Here is a 23760-nt window from a genome sequence, read left to right on the forward strand (position 1 = left end):
TTCGTTTATATTTCTGTGTTACTTATAAACAGCCAATTTACCAACAGGTGTCGTTGTTAAACAACTTTTACAAAGAGTAAACTGTGTGCAATAACCAAGAAATTGTCTCTAATGGGTAATTCTCTGAAAAGTGAAACCAGAATATCAAATAACGACGTTGCAATATTAATTTTATATTCATGGTATTTAGGTAGAGTAGAATCCAAGCCATCATGAAAAACAAAAAGCAGATAAATAATTAGAAAATATTAAAAACAAACATCTGTAAAGTTGAAGGTCAATTTACAAGTGAAAAACTCTAAAACTTTACCTCAGGTACGGATATATTTTATAGATATACAGGGTGGCTCAAAAAGTCACTTAACACCCCCAGTACAAGGCCACTGTAGCGCGCAACATGGAAATGGTGATGAACAATCGTTATCAGGCCAAGGGGGAACCACATTGACGCTACCCACGTGGTCGGCGGCCATCTTGATGTCCGCCATCTTGAGTTCAACTTCAGAATTTTAAATGGGAAGTGGGAGATATGATATATCAAATCAGGCTACAATTTCACGGGAAATGCAATGGTGGAGGTTTTTTTGATGTATCTTTAACCAGTAAAAAGTTATGACTGAATTCTTGTACCAATTTGCTCCTTTTCGAGGTGTTAGAAAAATGCCTTAAAATTTGTTTAGTGCATCGGTAATGTATCGAGATCAAAGTGACGTCTAGGGAGAGAAGTTCGCATGCCTTTGTACACGATTTTAATCGGATACATCCACGAAGAGCTGCGCATTATGAATGGTTGTCGCGAACAATTTACAGTGTGACGCTTCCATTGAATTAAAAGTCCTTCACAGTGACAAGGCTAATGTTTATGTTCATAAGGAAGTTCATAAACAGAATATGTGACCCTTGTAATCTAATAACTAACTTTGGACAGAAACTGCTTCACAACGTTCCCATAGTGTTCTGGTTTTCCTCCCTATTGAAAAAGAATCTGTAAAAAGTACCTTCTTCCATAAGCAAGGATGAAAAACCCTGTTAATATAACAAATCCAAGTAGCCCTAAGCATTTAAGGTTCCGTTGATAGAAAATTGACTAACCAGTCGTGTTCCACACAGCACGCCACACCATTAACTTACCAGCACTAACCATTCAGCTTTGATCTGTCGAAAATGGGTTATCAGATAAAAAGCATAGAATATTCTGTATATGAACTTCCTTATGAACATAAACATTAGCTTTGTTACTGTGAAGGACTTTTCATTTAATGGAAGCATCACACTGTAATTGTTCGCGACAACCATTCATAGTGCACAGCTCTTCATTGATGTATCCGATTAAAATCTTGTGCAATGGCATGCGAACTTCTCTCCCTAGACGTTACTTTGATCTCGATGCATTACCGAAGCGCTAAACCATGCGATCGTGCGGGTGGCGTCAATGTGGTTCCCCCTTGGCCTGGCAACGATTGGTCATCACCATTTCCATGTTGCGCGCTACAGTGGCCTTGTACCGGGGGTGTTAAGTGACTTTTTGAGCCATACTGTATATAATTAACATATTTGAATTATTTTTATTTATCAAATAAAGGGTTACTTAGCTGGATATTGAATATGTAAATAATGTAATTAGTCTTTTAATACAATGCAAAAGTGGCATTTTTAAAGTACTCAGTGGCCTTGTCCCGTGCATCACGCAAAATATTAAATTTTTGTTGTGGAAAAATATGTTTTTGTAGAAAAACATTTCGAAACTAAAATATACTTTCAATACACAGCATGAAATACTGGAAATGCAATTATTATAATTTCATTCAAGCCACTGAGACACCAGTGCAAATAGTTTTCGTGTCCCGTGCATCACACTTCAAAGCATAACATCTTGAAACTTGAACTGTCCTCAGGAATTAACTATGAAAGGATGCCTTTTTTGCCTGGTTGGGTACAGTAACTTATTAGTCTTCAAAGGCCACTTCCAGTAGTTGGTTTGATTTAATTTGATTTGGTTTATTTTATTTCGTTTTTCTGCCACTTTTGGCTAATTGCGAAGATGGGGATGAGTGATGATATCATGAAATTTACGAATGGACACTCACAAACACCCATGCCCAAGACGGGATTGGAACCCGGAACCCCTGGCGTCGTAGCGCGATGTTCTAACCACTTCGCCACAGGAGCCGGCCAAGTGGTTATTATCACCAGCCTTCACCATTACGGATATCTCATAATCATCAGCAACCTTTCTCGCAACTGCACTGTGATAGTGTTCGTCGTCATATCTTACTATGTCCCAGTCCCCAGTACTGTAGCCTGCATTCGCATTCGCATGAATTTCTAATTCATGAGGTGGAGCGTTCTCAGGGGTATATAAATATCTACCTTGAACAGCTTTGATGGTATGTATAGATTTGGTGCCTACAATTGGCTGAGCATCGTCCCAACTTCTCTCTCGTGAAATGCTTCTTCCTTTATCAAAATAAGTTTAGTTTTGGGCATGAGATGTCTAATTACTTCTGAAAAATCTGAAGTAGTCTGTTCAATTGGTGCAGATTTACTTTTGCTCATTACATGAGTACGAATAAATGATTTTGTTTGTCCGCCGATTCCATTTACTACTCCATTCCAATGTGAAGTTGCAAAATACTTCCGCATTAATGTTCTTCTGTATTTGCAACCAAGTTATTGCAAAAACAAGGCCTTTTACTTTTGAATTATGAAGATGTTCGTTCATTCGATCATATAACTTCATCAATATTGGCTCTGGTCTCTGATTTAGGATCAATTGCTTCATACAGAGTACCAACAAAGCAAGTAACAGTATTTTTACCTTAAAGCATTGCAACGTCCACCCACGCAGTGCTCAGCACAACGGCGCAGGAGTACTGGTACTGTCTGCGTTCAACACGCTAACACTGCAGTTGGGTAGTCGGCGAAAGTTTACCCATATGTGCTAACTGATTCAGTCGTAGTACAAAGACTCAGAAATATCTCAGGGCTTGCTGGGTGTAAAGAAAGACTAAACCAGGTTGTCCGTTAGCACACTTACACACGTGACTTTACCTTTACCCTTACCACTCACGTGCATTTACCTGTACCACCTTTAGACTCGAAAGGATAAGAGGGGAGCAGGGAACATCCAATTCATTCCTCGCAGTGAGGCGCCAATGGGAAGTATGGGACCTAATTTTATTTAGGGCCTGGTCGCCGCAGTCGTCACGGGTTCCCCTGAAAGAGAGAGTAGGTTGTCTGGAACCCCAACGCCACACTACCCTGGCGGGGTGCCGCAGGTTGATAGGGGAAGGAAACCTCTCGCAGCAAGCGGAGCGGGTCCTCTCACTCTAAAGTGGAGTTGTTCTCTCTCGCCAATAAGCGGAGTGGGGGTATCTCTCACTCGAAAGTGGAGTGGGTTCTCTTGCCAAAGGCAGAGTTCAACCTCTCTCGCTGGAAGGCGGAGTGCGGCTTCTCTCGGGTGCTTGGCCTCTCGCAAGAGCGGAGTGCAACTTCCTTCCTTCCTTCCTTAGGATGCTTGGACTCTCGCAAGAGCGGAGTGATCCTTCTTCCAGGTCCGTTGGTAACAGAGATCTTATCGTGAGCCGACCTGAAAGCCAACTGAACTCCGGATGTTTTTTTTTTTTTTTTTATGACCTTAGTCGGTCGGAACGTCATCTGTTAAGGGAACCTGCATCTTGTTTTCACTATTCATTATCAGGTGTCTTACAATTTTTATTTACAATAATAAAAGTTTTAACAATCATCATATACAATAGTCCTCTGCATCTGTCGCAAGAGGTGGAATTAGTTGTTGTTCCCTAGAAGTAACCCATACATGAAAAAAAAGAAAAAAAACATAAAGGAACAAAACATTACAACACATTTTGCCTTACGGCACCATTTCATCGGCGAGTTCGGTAATTACCCGGCGCCGAGTCGAAGAGTCAGGAGCGTCCCTGATTTTCTGTAGTCCCTGGAGTAATCGTAGAAGTCCTGGGATCACGTCAGGTTGCGCCAGTTGGTGAATCAGATCTAACAATGACGCTTGATGTGAAGTCGAAGGTGCAGCAGGGCGAGAGGCCTGTCGAGGTGCGTTAGGACGACGGTCTCTGCGGCTTGCATCGGGTTTCTGATTGGTCGAACCGGGTGTAGTTCTCGGACGATGTTCCCGGGCGGGTGTCTTCACGGGAATGTCCTGTCGAATGGACCTTGGTGCAACTGGGCGTTTTTGGTTCGATTGGGTCCGAACTTCTGCTTTTACCTTTTTGAATAGGGAGCATCCCCTATAACTGGCATAATGTTGAAGGCTGCAATTAGCACATCTGGGTTGTGTGTCCAGGTCCTTCTCGGGACAGTCAGCAAATCTGTGTGGCCCCGCACACTTTACGCAACGGGGTGTAGCGAAGCAATGCCGCTGACCGTGCCCGACCCGCTGGCACGCGTGGCATTGGAGTATTTGCTTGGAGCGGTATTTTTCCACTCGGATTCTAAACTGATTGAGGAACTCAAGCGAATAAATTCGTTTAGACTGCGGTGTTTTAGGAAGGACGACCATTAAAAGGGGTAGTGGTTGCCTGGTCTGAGTGTGGCCACTGGAATCCTGGACCACTGGGTTGGTCTGTTCCTGACGTCGAATGGGAGCAGTGAGTCGGCTGACACTATGAATGGTATACCCGAGGTCGTTTATCAAATACTCCTGGACTTTCGCGGGGGAACAATCCACCGGGAGGTGTCGTATTACCACTTTTATCTTTGCCGTTGCTGATGAGCCGTATGCATGTCCAATGTTGTGGGTCTGTAGGAATTCGCGTATAACCATGAATTCCTTGTGGTCGGATGCGTGTACTCTGCAACAACGTTTGGTGAACTTATAATCCACCGTGGTGCCGACGAGTGCAGTTATTTGGTTTGCTATCTTTAAGCTTGTCGTGTTGTATATGGAGATGCAGGGGGGCCTGCGTGTCGTCTTTGATGTTGCGGGAACGGCCTTTTGTCCCCGTGTCTGACTGCTAGGCTGCGATGCGGGTTGGCGGTCGCTGTCGTACTCGCTGGTGGTAGAGTCCTCATCATCTACTTCTTTTCTATGTCGTCTCTTGCGGACTCTCTTCCTTGGTTTCCTCTTTTCCATGACCAGGGGATTTCCAGGATCGGGCGTGTCTCCTCTCTACCTCTGCTGGGATGAACGGACGAGGTACTACGGCCTCGTGCCTGTCATTTCTGCAGTGCACGTACGTGAATTCGAAAGATTTTTTTTTTTTTTATAAAATATTTATTGGTTGTGGACAAAATCCATGCACCAGTTAACAATTTATCAATTGGTATTATATACATGTATGCACATAATATTTACTCACAATTATTCCTTTCATAATAAATAGTTTCCAAATTTCATTACACTTTTACAGAATTATATTAGACTTATTAAGATATTTTGTAAGAATATAGATTACCGAGGATGAAGGTGAAGTCAGTAAACAAGGCAGTGTCAGTGGCGCTTGATGTCCACTCCTGTACAATTCCTGTAAAAATGGTTCTCTGTAAGTTTCATAAAGTTTGCACTGAAATATAATGTGGTTTGGAGTTGCAGTATAATCATTCCACAAACAAACTGGTGAAGTCACTAAATTCTTCTTGTACAGATGAGCTGCGGCGATAGTGTGATTTAACCTGCAGCGCATTATAGTTGTGAGGGAACTCCGGGAGAGTTGAATCTGTTTAAACCAACATTCCTTTGGAATTCTTTCTTGTATAGAATAGTAGGCCTTACCGCATTGAGTGCCAGTATTTGTCCACAAGTTTTGCCAGTCAGTAAATAGTATTTTTCTAGTGTGTGATTCCAAAACTACGGACGGAATCTTTATTGAAAGCGGCCGTTGGATTGTTTGATTCGCTGCATATTTTGCCAAAGTATCTGCTATATTATTCCCTTCTATTAAAGAATGTCCAGGTGTCCAAATAAAGTTGATATCATATCCCAATCTCATTAATTTCAGTGTGAGTAATCTTATGTTAACAATGTACCATTCCGTATGACATGACCATGATGCAAACTGAAAGAATTTAGCACAGAGGCTGAATCGGTTGCAATTAGAACTGAATTTAACTTCTTCTTTTGTACATAAAGCAATGCCTGTCGTATTGCAAAAGCTTCTGCAGTGTAAATTGACAGATACGATGGCAAAGGAAAAATTTTGAATTCTGCAGAATTATCACAGTAAAATGCTGCTCCTGTTTTTCCAGACGTTGATTTTGAAGCATCTGTATATATGTGATATTCACATTGTAATTTTGAATGTATGTAGTCTTGATATATATATTATTATTTGAAATTGTAGGGATTGTCTTCCTGAAAACTCTACTTGGTTAGGCAGGAAAATGAATCCTCGTGGGAGATATCATATTAAAGTAGTCTGTCATGAAGCATGGTGCATTAGGTAAACGAATAATATTAGCTTGAAATTTATTAATGTCCTTATAAGCATAATATAGTATAGGTAATCTGGATTTATATTTTGCTGTACGTCTGTTGAGCATCAAAGAGTCTAACAATTGAAGTTTTGGTATGATCGGAGATGTCGCGTTGGCAATTTTCTTAAGTAAAAATTTGCTCGCAAGATATTTAACTCTAAGTTTGTATGGTGGATCTCCCACTTCTACGAAAGTTGCTTGTTTTGGAGTTCCTTTCCAAAGGCCATAAATCCTGGATAAACTGCTATATTGGATAGAAGATAGCGTGTTAAAAGCCCAACTTAAATTATCATTGTACATAAAGGAACCATACTCTAGTCTTGAGTTTAGCATCTGTTTATGGATCTGATGTAATAATTTAGGATCAGCACCCCACTTTTTCTTAACTGTCAACATTTTTATTATGTTAAACACTTGAGATCCCTTACATTGTGCCAGTTCTACTTGTGACTTCCATTTAAGTTTTTCATCTAATATAAGTCCCAAAAATTTATGACTTCTTTGTTGACTAATACTTTTTCCGTTTATATTTATTGATATGCATGAATGAGATCTCTTCTTATTAAAAACTACCACCGAAGACTTATCTGGATTTACTTCAATTCCATTGTTATCACACCATGATGATAATTCATCCAGAGAAATTCGAAAGATGAGAACGAACTCCGGGCCTCGCTGCGCTGGCTTTATACTCGCAGTGGCGCACGGGTGGTGAAAATTTTAACTACAAGTACGCGTTGCTAACTCATTTTTTTTTACATATAGCAAACTTCGTACTGAGAAATATCCAAGAAGTAACATTAAGAAAACACTAGTGGGAAAATCACTAGTTGCACGTGTCAATATAAACTAAAACTGTGTGCATTCAGACAATACAATTGATATTGAGCCTCGCAGGACTCTTCAACGAATTGAACAGTATAAATGACAATAAATGATAACATTCACCGAATACAGTGACCACGCGGGGTCGAAGATAATAAACGTAGAGGTGGATCCGTTAGCGTTTACAGAATACAGCGACCACGCAGGGTCAAATAATACGTAGAGGTGGATCCGTTAACACATTTAAACTAAAAGCGTACGCTTCGCAGGGACTTTTAGCATGCACTCTTTATCCAAACCTTCTTAACAAAATATAATATTGCGACCGCGCAGGGTCGTTAAATGTGGCGACCACGCAGGGTCGTTACAGCATGGATCTTAGCACACAAGATATATCTGACATTCACCATGGAATGTTGAAGAAGCTGTAAACAATGTACAGGATATAGGACTGATTGATTGAGTTGGTGCTTTAAGTCCACTTTATGCACATTAAGGCTAATCGGGACTGGACCTACAGTTTAAAGTGGGATGCGAACCATGTACCTCCACCGGGTATCGAACCCGGAGCCCCTTGATTACAAGGCGAGAACGCTAATAATGCGCCATCGTGAAGGCCCTTAGATACAGGAGTTTAGTCCTACACTGTTATCTGCAAAACCAGTATGCAGAATTAAATAACATATAGTTGAATATATTTATGAGGTATTTTTCTTAAAGGCTTAAAATACCAAATCTTTTGTCCTTGGGATACTTCAGAAATAGTGTTGCCACCTTTTGATAGAGTTTATGGAGCCAGACATCACCTGCAGTGGAGTGACAACATAAGGGAGAAAAATGTCCCGTGCATCACATATTAAATGTCCCGTGCGTCACACAAGGAAATAAAATATTAAAAATTTGTTTTTTTAAATATAAAAATGTTGTTCATTGCATATTGTAGTACAAAGTCTTTAGCGAACTGTGTCTAAATATGGTACCCTGAAACTTCTTCAAATCACAGAAATAATCAATTAAAAAGAACTATGTGCTTCTCACAAGTTTTTCTGAGTCTCGTGCATCACACAGTTTTTTATTTAATTTTGCATTATTAATTTGAGAAAGGATTTTATTTCTTGGCATATGGTAAGCAACCACCCAGTATTAAAAACTATGAATATGAAAGATCAGTGCAATATCAATTAACCAGCATACCAGACTCCTTTAACAATGTGCGAATGTCCCGTGCATCACGTAGAGAATCGCCTTGATAACGAAATATATTTGTTTAAGTAACTTAGAAAAAAAAAGTCTGCACATTTGTTTAGAGTTAGCAAAGATTTTTAGTCCATTTAGTAAATGTTTAGTTTATAGTTACCAAAATGCTTAAAATTAAAATAAATCAGTGTTTTCCTGAACACACCAAAATTGGAAAGATGTGCAAATAGCCATGCAATAGGACAAAAAAATAAACCAAATGTTACACATAAAACGTAGTTCCCATTTCAGTATATTAGAATTCGCTATTATAAGATTATGTATTATACACAATGAAATAGAAACAGTGGAGACTTGGATTTTGCTATGGGTTTTAAACGATTTGTTTATTCGGTGAAGGATAATTGTGTGTTACAAGTAAGGGCGTTGCGAGAGAATACGTAAATCTCCCCAGTATGCTCTCAAGATAATAATTTACAATAACAAACTGGGCCTCCCAGTGGTAGCCTCGTCGCCTTGTAATCAAGGGGTCCCGGGTTCGATACCCGGTGGAGGTACATGGTTCGCATCCCACTTTAAACTCTAGGTCCAGTCCCGATTAGCCTTACTGTACATAAAGTGGATTTAAATACCAAATCAATCAATCAAAACAAACTGATTGATTCCTTGAGTTTTAAGTCCACTCTTATGCACAGGGTAAGGCACTCAAAAGTCATTTCCCTGTAACTGTAGTCTTGCAGGCTAACGATGCTCCGGCGTCTGAACCTACAGCCACTATAATCCTCTGTAGGGCTGTGTTGCCCTTCTGTGTCCTATGAGTCCCTTTACAGCCTCAGATTTTAATACTTAAGGGATTTTAGTCCTCACAGGTAATATAGCTTTAGATCGGTTTAAGCAATGAATGAATGAATTACTTTTAAAAATTTAATAAGGAATTTTTAACAGAGATATATTATTTTCTCTTTAGAGGTCTATCCTCAATATGCTTTTAGTTAATGGGCATATTCCAGTATTGTGCTTATATTGCTTATATATTGCTTAAAACCCAGGCAATCTTGAGAGCATACTGGGGAGATTTATTCTCTCGCAATGCTCTTACTTGTAACACACAATTATCCTTCAGCCTATGTGCTGAAGTCCGCATCATATCAAATTCAATCAATCAATCAATTTTATGCACAGATAAGCTAATTTCGACTAGACCTATAGTGGGGTCTGAAGCACTATGTGCCTCCACCGGGTATCGAACCCGGGACCCCTTGATTACAATGTGGCAATACAATATTTAAATTGTAAATGTGTCCCTGTCTTACTACACTGTGAGAAGTGGAACCCTCACAACAGTGCCATTTTCTTTGTTTTTGTTTTCTAACTTGGGCAAACCCCTGGTTACACAACATGATAAGCTGAGCTCGTAATTTCCATATTATTTTGTAATTACTAATAAAAAATTAACCCTGATCTGTTAGTTTGGAAAGTACAGTTCACATTTCTATGAGGAAATACAACACGCTGGACGATTCACATTTTCTAGATTCGTAACCCTGATGCGTTATCTCACGTTCTGTCATCATTACACGTTGAAATTACACTTAACCACAGGTCGGGTCACCAAGTCGAAAAAACATAATTTGTATTGAAGCAAAAGGAAGCAAATGTATGGTTCATAACCTCCTTGAAACTACAATGTGTTTGTGGGAATGGTAGCTTTCGTGGCGACGTGATTCGAACAAGTGTTATCGGATTAAAGCCAGATTAAATCGGCTAGCGGGACGCTAAGATGCCAAAAAAAATTAACTCTACTCTACTCTCTAGCCTTCTTAAACCCGAAGTTTCATGGCTGAAGCAACACAGGCCTTCCATCTTTCCCTATCTTTAGCAAGATCTATATACTCTTTTCCATCCCTACCGATTTCCCTTAGGTCCATCTCAACGTTGTCCCTCCATCTTCGTCTTGGTCTTCCTACAGGTCTCTTACCATCAGGTTTCCCAACAAGAATCCTGTAAACTCCTCTTTCCTCTCCCATTCGTGCCACGTGGCCTGCCCACCTAAGTCTTCTTGATTTAATTATTCTAATAATATCTGGACATGAATACAAATTATGTAGTTCTAAATTATGTAACCTTCTCCACTCACCTGTCTCCTCGTCCCTTTTAGGTCCAAATATTTTCCTAAGGATCTTATTTTCAAATACTCTCAATTTATGTTCCTCTTTCAATGTAAGGGACCAAGTTTCACATCCATATAATACTACAGGCAAAATTACTGTTTTGTATATTTTAACTTTTAGTTTCTTAGATATTAAACGAGAAGACAAAAGTTTATGAAGAGAGAAGTAACATGCATTTCCTGAATTAAGCCTGCTTTTTATTTCCTCTTTAATATCATTTTCATTTGTTAGTATTACTCCTAAGTATTTGAATTTAGAAACTGGTTCAAACGAGTTGTTATCAATAATTAGATTTTGATTATTACCTAACACTTGGTTTCGGCCTGTAAGCATATATTTAGTTTTCTCTTTGTTAACTTCCAAACCTATCTCTTTAGCAGTTTTGAAAAATATTTTAGCATTATTCTTAATTGTATTCACATCATCCCCCAGTAAGTCTACATCATCTGCATATGCTAACAACTGAGTCACACCATTTAATTTTAGTCCTTCTTTAGTTTCTTTTACCTTCCTAACAGCATATTCTAAGGCAAAATTAAAGAGCAATGGAGATAATGCATCTCCTTGTTTTAACCCATCATGAATTGTAAATTTGTCAGACATATTAATACCTACACGAATTTTACTTTCTGTTTCACTGGTGCATATTTTTATCATACTAACAAGCTTCTTAGGTATTCCAAACTCTACTACTATATTATATAATTTATCTCTTTTGACCGAATCATATGCTTTTTTTGAAATCAATGAATAGCTGATGGACATTTTGATTATATTCCCACTTTTTTCAAGTGTCTGTCTGATGTGAAAAATTTGATCTGTAGTTGATCTGTTACGTTTAAATCCACATTGATAATCACCTATAATTTCATTAGCATATGGGGTTAGTCTTGTTAAAAGAATGTTAGATAATATTTTATATGTTGTTGAGAGTAGAGAAATTCCACGGTAATTATTGCAGTTCATTTTATCACCTTTTTTAAACACGGGAACAATTATGGATTCTTTCCACTGTTGAGGGATTTCTTCTTTATTCCATATTAAACAAATTAATTTATGAATTTGACATATTAATGAATTTCCACCATATTTAATTAACTCAGCTGGTATTAAATCAATGCCAGGTACTTTGTTATTCTTTAGCCTTTTAATAGCATCTTTAACTTCAGTCAAGTTAGGTTCTGGAACTAAAGGTTCTGCTGTGTGGACTTCATTTACTTCTGATTTATCTCCTACATGGACATTTAAAAGGTCATTAAAGTAGTTCTTCCATCTATTTAGAATATCGCTTGGGTCAGCTAGAAAATCACCGTCTTTATCTTTTATCAAGTTTACTTTAGGTTGCCACCCGTTTCTAAACTCATTTACACCTTTATATAAATCTCTGATATTTTTATTTTTGCTGTTTGTTTCAATTTCGTTAATTTTGCTTTTCAAGTAATCTCTTTTTTTACTTCTACACGTGCGGTTAACTTCTCGCTTTATTCTATTATAATTGTTTAGATTTGTATCATCAGAGTTATTTAACCACCTAAGTCTAGCCTGATTTCTTATTTCTATTAGATTATGACATTCATTATCAAACCATGGCTTACTTTTTCTCGGTTTATGGTATCCTATACTTTCTTTAGCTGCTGATTCTATTGCATTACGTATGTGCTCCCAATTCTTATTTACGTCTCTTTCATTTATATTTTCATCATCATTTAAATCCTGCAAAACATCAAATCTATTTGACAGTTTAATTTGGTAATCTTTCTTAATTCTTTCATCAGTAAACTTTCCTGTATCAAATTTTAGAACTTTTAGATTTTGTTGCTTATGATTTATCACTGAGAGTCTTTCTCTTAATTTAGCAATTACTAAATAATGGTCACTGGCACAGTCAGCACCTCTATGTTTACGAACGTCAATTATACTAGTATGCCTTCTCTTATCAATGAGAATATGATCTATCTGATTATGAGTTTTACCATCTGGAGAAGACCAGGTATATTTATGGATATCTTTATGTTTAAAAGTGGTACTTTTCACAAGTAAATTCTTTGAGGTTGCAAAAGTTATCAGTCTTATACCATTATCATTACTTAATTCATGAAGACTTTCTTTACCAATCGTGGGTTTGAATGTCTCTTCTTTGCCAATCTGTGCATTACAGTCACCTAACAGAATTTTCATATCATACTGAGAAAATTTATCAAAGACCTGTTCTAACTCTGTATAAAAATGATCTTTAGTATTATCATCTTTATCTTCCGTTGGTGCATGTATGTTTATTAAAATAATTTTACACCACCTACCCTGTAAAACTGCATATGATATCCTATCATTAATAAATTCTACTGTTTTAAGGGCTGAGATAATCTTATTATTTATGAAGAAGCCTGTTCCAAAATTATGATTTTCAGTACCACCATAGGAATTCCCTTCTCGTAGCCACCTAACTTCCTGGACAGCTACTACATCTAATTTATACTTAACTATCTCATTAACTGTACACTGAAATGCCCCAGGCCGGTAAAGGCTCAGAACATTCCAGGTGCCTAATTTAATATCCCTATTCCTAATGTAGATCTTATCCTTAGTCCAGGGACCTCCCAAAGTAGTCCCCACCCGGAGATCTGAACGGGGGACTATTTTACCTCCGGAATATTTTACCTTGGGAACATCCATGGCCTTATATTGCTGTTTCTTGACATGTCTTTTTACAGTGCAGAGTTGTCAGTTCTACGCCTAACCCCCAATATGAATGGAGGAACTGACTGACATCTGATCTGTTGTCTGAGTTATACCTATTGTTGTCTTGTAGGTTGCTAATTTATTGTTATGAATTTTTAACGTATTGTCAGAAATGTATGGTGAGAAATGAAGAAGGTTATTTATTTATTTATTTATTGAGCAAATTCCAGATAATGCACAGATGGCCATTTTACGCTGAAATAGTCACCAATGAAAAAGGGGAAACACCCTCAAAAATGCCATAAAACCCCCAAAGATGCCATAAGATCCTCCAAGAGATGTAATAAAAAAAACCAAAGGGTGCCATAAGAAACCCCCAAAGATGACACTAATCCCAGAGATACCATAAAAACTTCAAAGGTGGCATAAAAAGCCCCGGAACAGTGGCGGCGAGGGGGTCGGGGGCAGTTGCCCCTCACTCTTCGCCACTTTTGCTCTCACACTATGCTAAACATTATCTACAAAGAGAAATATACTGTCTTTGCCTACCCAGTTTTGGCACCTTTGGTTTTAGAACCACTGCCCCCAAAAGATACCATATTCCCCAAAATCGGCAAACAATGCAACAATGTATTGGCAATGCTGATGAAAAAGATCAAATACATAAAAATACTAATTCAAACTAGAACTAGTGTGTCGCTCTTATCTGTTGTAGAATATTATGCTCAAAGTACTGGAACGTTGGGGTTGGAACTAATGTTGTTATCTATAAGATAAGATAAAGAGCTTAACTCGTTGCCATAAAGGCGATTCTGTTGTGCACGCTGTTCGAGAAATGTGAAACTTGTCATATGTATGGATGTACCTGTAATTCTCGCACATCTACTGCGTTTCATCTCTATCTGCAGGTAAGAAATTTCAATGTAATATCTGTAGTGATTCAGAAATGTCACTGATGCAACAAAATGGCCGACAAGTGTTTTGATTGCAACCACTAGGGCTGATAGATTGATAAGAGGCTTCATTATCTCTGGGTAATTTCTAAATGTCAAACCTTACTATTATTGGTGTGTATATGGTTCAAAAATCAGAAATTCTGTGTAAGGTACGGTGTGGCTTCTTTCTTTAACAATCAGTACACTATTCATGAAAATGTACGACGTACATTTAAGGTTTTCTTACGTCAGGGGTTTCAAAGGGAGCATTAAAACCAGGGGGTTAATAAATGGGGTGTGCTACCCAACTATTCTTGGTAAAAGGGTGAGTTTTCATACTCTCACCAGACATTTTATTAATCCCCTTCATCTGACTATTATGAAACTGACTGTATGTAATAAAATTATGAAGGAATGCTTTACAATATATTAAGAATTTGTTACTGTTGGTTTAAAAAGGAATAATATTTAATGTATTTGATTTGCCGGCTCCAGGCATGGACATGGGAATTATTTGTGAATGTCCCATCATCAATTTCAGCTAATCATCACTCTCCTCATCGCTGCGAATAACCAAATGAAGCAGAACAACAACATTAAGTAACAGAAATGCAAATTCAAAGAATGCAAGAAGTTCATTGAATTGAAATCGTTTTACACTATTGCGAAGTTTCGTGGTTGGTGAGATAGAAATTGTTTTTAGAAGTTCATTAGTAAATACCCAACATTTTTGTTTGAAATTTTACCTCGTGTAGTCAGTATTCCTATAAGGTACTTTCACCTCTTGGTTCCTTGTGTTGTCCGGTGAAGGTTAATTGGATGAAATATATTAGTAGAAAATCACTTGCATAGAATGAAATGTTACCTGTTGTTTTCCAGTACAAAAGACGTATGAATCCCTTAGGTTTTTTCATGAGTGTAGTTTCCCTGTAGGAAAATTAAGCAACCGATAATGTTCTTCTGTGAAACCATGTAGAAAATGTTGATATTCTGAGAATTCTGGCGAGTGAATTATTGGTAGGGACGTGAGGTTTTCGTCTTATTTTTCCCTAAATTTCGATGTTATTTTTTACTGCAATTCGGTGTTATTTTTCGCGGTTTAGCGCAAAATTCGCTGTTATTAATTTAAAATCTGTTATTTTTACATGCATTTTTACTGTTCCTTCTCTGCTTAAGATTTTCACATTGTTTTATTTCTGGAAAATTGAGACAAATTTTAGTTTTAATTACAAAAAAAATATATGTGAGATACCTATGTGAGAAATGACAAAATTGCTTCCATTTGGAAAAGTATTTCATCTCATCAACCACTAAATATGAAATGATAACACCCAAATATTTGAACATAATCATACACATCACATTTCCCTAACAATGCCCAAAAATCCCTCTACGGCCTCAAAATACAGTTTTGTGTACACACACATGCACAGGCCCCCCTTCCGAAAGACAAAAAGTGTTTTTCCCTGAAAATTTTTCGGTTCGTACGAAATTTTCCTTCTATGAAGATCCCCCCCGAGCAAATTCTATTTCAGGACGAGGTTAAACATTATCAGTCATGTCTGGGCCGAACTGCAATAAAAAGCGTGAAAATCTCTTTTGAATCGAACTTTCACCAGCTAGTCTACAAATGACAGAATGGCGCTTCAGGTAAGTTTTGTTTTTACAAAAGAAGTGTTATCCCCATTATTTATTGCATATTTCGCGGTGTTTTTCGTGTTAAAAAGTAAAATTCGGGTTTATCCTGAAAAAGAGTAGAATTCGCGTTATTTCGCGATTCCGAAACACCGAAAACATGCCTCCTTAACCTACCCAAATCCATTTTAAACAATTTATTTTGCTTTCCTCAACTTTCCTCCACGCGTTTACTTCGTTAACGTCGAAGAAATAAAGAAAGCCGCCGCCACAATCATGGGTGGGGTTAAATAGCGGGCGAGTTGTTTTTGTCCAATCACACTAAACCTTCAGCCAATGGGCGCAGCTGTCATTCTGCTCGTCTACTCCACGTGGAGTTCTGGAGCCAATGGGCACAGCTGTCATTCTGCTCGTCTACTCCATGTGGAGTCTCAGTCATACGACTCCGGATACGATGTTGCCGTACTTAGCAACTTCAATGTGAAGACGTGGGAATATGCTTGTGCGCGGATGGACAAGGTGGCGTAGAGTAGATGTGGAGAGTAGATATGTGGCAACACTGTGCGTTGAATGTGATTGTTGCAGCTGGTGGGCTTGCTCCGTGGACTTCAAAGCCAGCCGGTCGTTAACGTAGCTATCGCGTCGACTATAAAAAGAAACCTTCACGTCCCTGTGGATTAAAGGGAGGAGGGTAGAGGGGCGATGCCCTCTCTGGACATCTAAATTTATTGATAAATCATCAATTAACGCACACTTCAGTATATAGCTTGCACTTATAGAAGCCATAGAGCTCTCCGTGCGGTGCGAGGTTCAGGCATGCACACTACACCTCAAGGTCAGTAAGCAGCAGAGCAACTCTGGCGTTGGGAGTTAAAAAGTACTGTGTGAGAAGCGCCCTCCTTTTCACAGAACCACCTACCTGTTAAATTCTACCATGATTACAATGACACCATGGTGGAATGACAAACAGGTGGATGCACGCGCATGGCTCTCAGCCATTACGTCAAAGCTCTGACGTCAACATAGTGGTCACAGACAGGAGACGGGGTGCTTTTCAGAGGGTGACAAGTGGAGTTTCCGGTTTTGTTCTTTTCTGTAGACCATTGAACTGGATGTTTTTCTTTTTTTGTTGTCTTAGTTTCACTTCTAGTGAGAAGAATCTAAGTGCATTGCGAAAGAAAGTATGCCTAACTGTGCTATTTACGGCTGTAGCAATCATTACAAAAAGACGAAAGGAACGAATATCAAGTATTTTGGATTTCCTGTTAAAAAAGAAGAATTTTGTCACAAATAGGTATTGGCTTGCAGGCGGAAGAAGAAATTAAACCTCAGAAATGGTAGTGTTTATCTATCTATCTATCTATCTCGTACACACACACACACACACACAAACACACATGTGCATGTATTATGTGCTTTCACGTATCACATTTTACGTTGCTTTTCTGCCTACTTGGGCTAATTGCGGCGATAAGACTTGATGGTCATATGAAATTTGATCAAGGGACAAACACAAATACTCTTACCCAGTTCAGGATTCGAACCCTGTAACTTGCATGGTAATATCGCGAGTCAAGAACCCGGCGCCCTCAGTCACCGAAGCGACTCACGTATATGTATATATGAAGTCTAATGTGTGTGTATATTTATGTATATGTATGTATACGTATTATAGATACGTATGTGTGCAATATAGGGTTATTAATGCAGCCTATGTGATATGTTCTTTCGCGCTTCAAATTTATTTCTAAGTTCCCCGTCCATATAGTACCGTACCATGAAGGCACATTTTAGAGGATGAGGGGGTATGGACCCACACACAGGGGTGCCCACAGGGGGTATTATGACGCAGGCTGCTCCATCGAGATTTGGGGGGGGATTTTTTCCCTTCAAATAATATAAAATTCAACATTTATATATTTTTCCAAAATATATGTAAAAATTTTACACCTTAAATGAATCATATTTAATCCTATTAGATGAAAAAAAGAAAGTGTTTAAGGGTATTATCGAAGGGAGGGGGGTGGGAGAAATATCCACTTCCAAAATATTAGGCCTTATTTTACACGTGGATTCTGAGGTGGGTTCTGAATTAAACGTTGGGGGGACAGTATCCAACTCTAGGTATTAGATTTTGGCGGGTATTTTAGTTAGAGGGGGATTGAGCATTAAATTGAGGGAGGTATCCAATTCTTGTGTATTACTATTATCTTAGACTGTTGCGAAATTCTTGTGTGGTAACTAAGAATTAATGTTTTGGTGGAGGCAATATCCACTCTTCAATATCAACAGTAAGTCTAAAATTGGCTTGGAATTGATTGTGGTAGGATTGAGTATTAAATTTAATGGGGGGGGGGGGATAAGAAGCTTTTGATAATGTGTTAAATCTTAGGTTGTCAAGGGATTTCTGTAGTGGAGACAGTGAGTTCGAACGTTAAATTTTGGAGACTGTAATTAGCAACGTTTAGGACCCGAACGTGCCAAAAGAGAAGCTAGAAAAGACTAATTATCTCGGGATAATGAGAAAGTATTTACACCCCATTAAATTAATATTCTTGAAAGCCTGCAAAGAAATGGATGTAAAAATTTTCTTGCTCGCTTCGCTCGCAATGTGATGTTGCGTGGACGCGTGTTTGTTTGGCGCTTTACTCAGGTGAATGTGAAGTTTTATACTATAGGTGCATTACGAGACATAAGATATTCTCGATATTCATTAACAACATGACTCAATGCTTAGGGTTAGTATACTGCTTAATTTAAAGCAGGTGCATCATTTGGAACAAAAATATATCGAAAACGCATTTCTAATTCTTGTCACAGGAAAATTTTACTTTAACGAGTTAAATTTGCACTGAAGATAAAATCCACGTAATTTCTGTTATGGGTTACTAATATAAATATATTTACCCCAAGAAAACGGGGGCTTTACTTTGTGGGGATTACTATATGGTTTGAGTGCGCGAATAATATAAAATGGAGTGATTATGACATGATTTGGGGGAATTGCGCCATTGACCGGGGGGATGGCCACCCCTGTCCCCAAACATTTTCGATCTCGGCCATTTCGGAGGTGATGTAATCAGTACCAGCCGCCTTTACCCCTCTTGGTTGCCCCCAAATACCCATTTATTTAAGGCTGGGTGAGCTCCAGAACCGCTTTATGCGGGTACAAGACCGGAAATATTCTGAACTTAGATCACTCACCCCGGGAATCAAACCCGGGTCTCCCGCGTACCAGTCAGATCCCCTACCAACTATTAAAATATATTGTACACTCTATGTTCTCCTTGGAGAAAATCAGGTACATGAAGATACGCAAAGTTCCACTACCCGAAATATTCAAACTAAGAATAAAAATAATGATAGTAAGTATGATCCCAATATTATGTCTATTTATGAGATTGGGTCTCCTCCACCGGATGGATCAAAGAATGAGGTATTTAGACTTCGATCTGTTAATAACGTCTAACCGCTGCAGCTGGCACGAATTTATCTTGGTGCAGTGACCGGATCACCACTATAGGTTCAGAGAATGTATCACTGTACCAAGAGGATCGAACCCACGTTCCGTATGGAAACTAAAACTTGACCATCCGAATTATGGCTGTTTCTTGGCTGTGAAGTGAAGACTATAATATTTTTTTTCGCCTTTACTTTGATTACTTTTACTGTCGACAACCAGCCTGTGCAGCTGTAATGAGAGTAACACTACACGAAAATAGGTTTCCAGTGCTTCATTTATGTTTAGATACGAATGTGATTCTTTAATGTTGTTATTTAGCGTAGCTTATCTGTTACTTTTGGCTAATCGCGACGACATGGATGAGTGATAACTGGATGAAGTTTATGAAGGATAACTCGCAAAGAACATCCATGCCCAGGTCGGAATTCGAACCCGTGACCTTTGGCGCCACAGCGCGCTGTGCTAATCACTCCGCCACGGAGGCCAGTAGGTACAAATGTATGAAGAAATTGAAAAAAACTTGTATGATACCGTACATATTTTCTTGCTATGTAAATAATGTTAAAGGACTTTAATGTTGTTTTGTACTGTTAAAGATTTTTAAAAGGTTATCAATTTTCCATAAAATTCCTGCACTTCATTTGTTCGAACAAGCAGCATAGATAACAATAACAAATTCTTCAGAAAAATAAATTTAAAAGGTTAAGTTGTTTTAATTTACATATTGCTTTTCCATTGTAATTTCTAATACGTACTTTCTCCTTCGATTCTACTCATGTGGTTGCAATAGCGTACCGAATACTTTGGGGGAAGCTAAAGCTGGAGACTATTTTACCTGTAGGAAATGCTTGTAAAATTATCAAGTACGAATGAATTTCCCCATCCTCTTTCTCTTTCTGTGTGTTTTCTAGCCCTTAGAAAATCAGATAACAACTGTAATGGGATTCAATACGCTAATATGAAAGAATTAAAACTACTTTTCAAATGTAAGAGAGGTAGTCAGAATTGTGATAGTATGGTTAACACTTGAATTTGCATTTTCCAAAAACAAAGAAGAAGAAGAAGAAGAAATAAAGGTAAGACTATCATGATGACGAGAATTAATTATGATACATAAAATCCATGAGAGAACAGTCTGAAAGGAGTGCCCAAGTCTGGACTGGATGTCGAAGCCTTCGCTAAGTCTGACACTCAAAATTCTCGGACACGAAGGTTCCTGTGTGTGTAAGACTAATAGAAAACACAGAAGAAAGCTATGCACTAGGCTCATGCTGACCAGTAAGGCTGAAAAGAGATTTATTACTAAACAACATTTTTTCACAACATTGTATTTAATATTTGCAAGATACCCACATTCTTAAAAATTCCCTTAATTCTTTCTCATTTTTTTTGGCTCGTGCATTTTGGGGGTCGCAACCCCATCACGCCCGGTACACTATTATATGGTTATTCCGCCTGTTTTGAAGTTATATTGAGTCTGTAGTTGAAATTTCTTTCACAAAGAACGCTTCACTGTAGAGAAAAGCGGACGCCCCGTAGTCCTCTCCGGCAACGATGATGACGTCATGCGCCGGAAGGGAGAGTTTTCAGGATCGGCTTGCATCCACCTCTTCAGACTTTACACCATGCAATGACACACTACACTGTTGTTCAATAATCAGAAGACGAGAGGTTTCACACTGCGTGAACGCGACCGACGAAGCCTCTTACACTCCAACAGTACAGCTGCTCGCTCTGTAGTCCACACCTGCATACGAGAGTGCTTTCCACAGCTAGTTGACCAGGTCAGAATTAACATTAGAGTAATTTAGAATAGCTCCCTCTTGATGTCTAAAATTAATTGCCTTCTCACAGAGTTCTAAAAATCAACTGATCACCACCGAGATAGCCCTGATAAAGGGGACGGCATTGAATCAGGTGATTTTAAATGCACACCACAGTTAAGAGAAAATAATGCTTAACATGCATAATTAAGTCAAAATGAACTAATTTATTTACTGAAGAAGGAACTCCAAATGAAAATGCAAATATAGTCATTATTAGGGCTAAGATTTTTGTGACATAAAAATCACCAAAATATGCAAAATAAAATATGCTCTTATGACCTAAAAATTTTGCAAAATATGCACTATAATTTGAAAAATATGCCCTTATAACTGGACTGTTTCAAACTGAAATATCTAAGATATGCTGAGATATTTTCACATACGTACTATTTTTAGTTCACTTCATGGGCCCTAAGTTTGCAATGAACAATGAATACTTTCCGTAAATTTTCAAATAATAATGAAAAAGATTTTTCTGCAGTCTCCCCAAAAAAACATGGAAGGTAGAACGAATTCACTCCAAAAATGAATGTAAGTTTCTTTAAAAAGCGAAAGTATGCTGAATATGGCCGAAAATCCATCAAAAGATACTCTATCATGTATAAATGGCCAATATGCCAAAATATGCCCATGAAAAGCACCTTAATTCAATTAGTTTCTTCACAATATGAATTTCTATATATTTAGGGAACACATCACCCTTATCATGAAGAAATGTGCTAAGTCGTTACATTGTGATTTATTTGAAAATGACATTACTACGATGACCTCCATTTCGTTCCAGACACTCTAACAGGAAGGTAGGAATTTGAGCCTTCTCTTCCCGGATCCGATCTTAAGTTCATTGAGGGTGCATGAAGGTTGGTTGAAAGACATTTCTCCTTTAATTACTCCCAAAATAATCACACGCGGTCAGATCGGGTGATCTGGCGGGCTAAGGAATGTCCCCGTTGTTTTTGTAATACGCTTTCGCAGCGAATGCACGCTGTGCCCCGTTCCATGACTTCATCATAACTAGGGCTCAGATGCAAAATATGCATGCAAATATGCACTTTAAAAACCCGTTTAATTTATAAATGCTGTGTATTACAAACTATGAAAGATTACATGCCAGACAATGAATATGCATTGTTCTGAATGCTCATTCGCTACACAGATTTTTTTCATTTAATGGTTTTGTGTTTAACAAAGCACAATACATTACAGATCATAACAACATGATGTCTCAATTTTTTGAACTTGAAACTCCTGTTTTCACCTAGAATAGTCTTATATTCAGAAAACACACGCTCTACTTTGCAAGATACAAGTGGGCTGTATTGTAGGTCAACAAAGCCAGGCACATCAAGTTCCAGATCATCCAAACGTTGTCCATTTGTATGCAGAATTTTGCAAACTTGCACCATTGTTGCATATCCATTGTTTTTTTATAATACTGCATCCAATTTCTGTACATACACAGGATCTTCAACCTGAACGAAGGCCTCTTTAACGTCTTCTATAATTTTGATGCTTGTTTGAAGTTGTAACCCTTTGTTTTCTAATCGACGAATGGAATGTTTCAGGCAAGAGAAATATGCACATCAACTTATTTTCATTATGCACCTGCATATGAAATATGCATTTTTAGTTAAAAATTCGTAAATATAATCTATAATTATCCGAGCCCTAATCATAACTAAATGATAAAGCAGGCTCTGAATGATGGCGGTAGTCACGTGTTATCTATGTCCAGTGTTGCAAAATCGCCCAAATTCATTGTCGCACCCTGTACTAATAAAAATGTCAAATTAACAAAGAAGTAATTTTGATCGTCCACGCTTGGAATCTAGTATTAAGTGATCGCCCCTGAAACTTCTAAACTTATGCCTAAAATGAAACGATCACCCTCAGAGACACTTCTGGATTGTAACAACCCTATTGACTTTCAATGAGATCGTTACAAGCCAGAATTGTCCGTGACTGTACATTCAATTAACCTACCGGGTGAGAAAAACGAAACGAGGACGTAACAACTTTAGGAAAAAGTATTTCTTAACTGTGCCGAGAAATAAATTGGAACTGTTTTGTTTACTATTTTGATCTCTCTTCCGGGAAACCTAGTGGTCCATTTTAGAAAGGATGCTGCGCAAAGAGGAGGTTATCTGTTTCGCGAGTAAAGATCACGACAGACGACATGGATCTAGAATGGATCCAAGACTTCCGGCCAACCTTTTGCAACGTGAGACGAGATAATGAAACCACCAGACGCAGTGTTGCCAACCTTGATGGAAATTCACTAAAATTGCAACTTTACTCAAAATTGAATATTGTATTTATTTCAACCTGTTTCTGGTCAAGTGATCGACTATTGATAATCAACTGTGTGCATTTTTTTCAATTTTTAATAACCTACCATATTATACATAGGTATAATATGTTTGTGTGTTGTGTACATTATTATAATGTAACAGTGTTAATGATTTATTGGACAGAATACCGAATGACACATATTTTGGAGAATTTCGTAATATTTCAAGAAATGTTTTTCTCAGTGTCATCTAACAACAGTAGTCGTTCGAAACTTGATATTATTTTCG

At 38.1% G+C, this 23760-nt stretch overlaps 1 protein-coding gene across 1 annotated transcript in view; it reads right to left on the bottom strand.

Annotated features, from left to right (window-relative positions):
• Window positions 1–23760, bottom strand: part of LOC145991885 (uncharacterized) — a 51612-nt gene that overhangs the window by 13829 nt on the left and 14023 nt on the right. The window contains exon 5 of the mRNA XM_083127919.1: window positions 3908–5101. Within this exon, the coding sequence (XP_082984045.1) occupies window positions 3908–5101 (1194 nt within the window). The remainder of the gene's footprint in view (window positions 1–3907; window positions 5102–23760) is intronic.

This window comes from Lepisma saccharinum, chromosome 8 (assembly GCF_977018435.1).
Source record: "Lepisma saccharinum chromosome 8, izLepSacc3.1, whole genome shotgun sequence".
In the NCBI taxonomy this organism is placed as follows: domain Eukaryota; kingdom Metazoa; phylum Arthropoda; class Insecta; order Zygentoma; family Lepismatidae; genus Lepisma; species Lepisma saccharinum.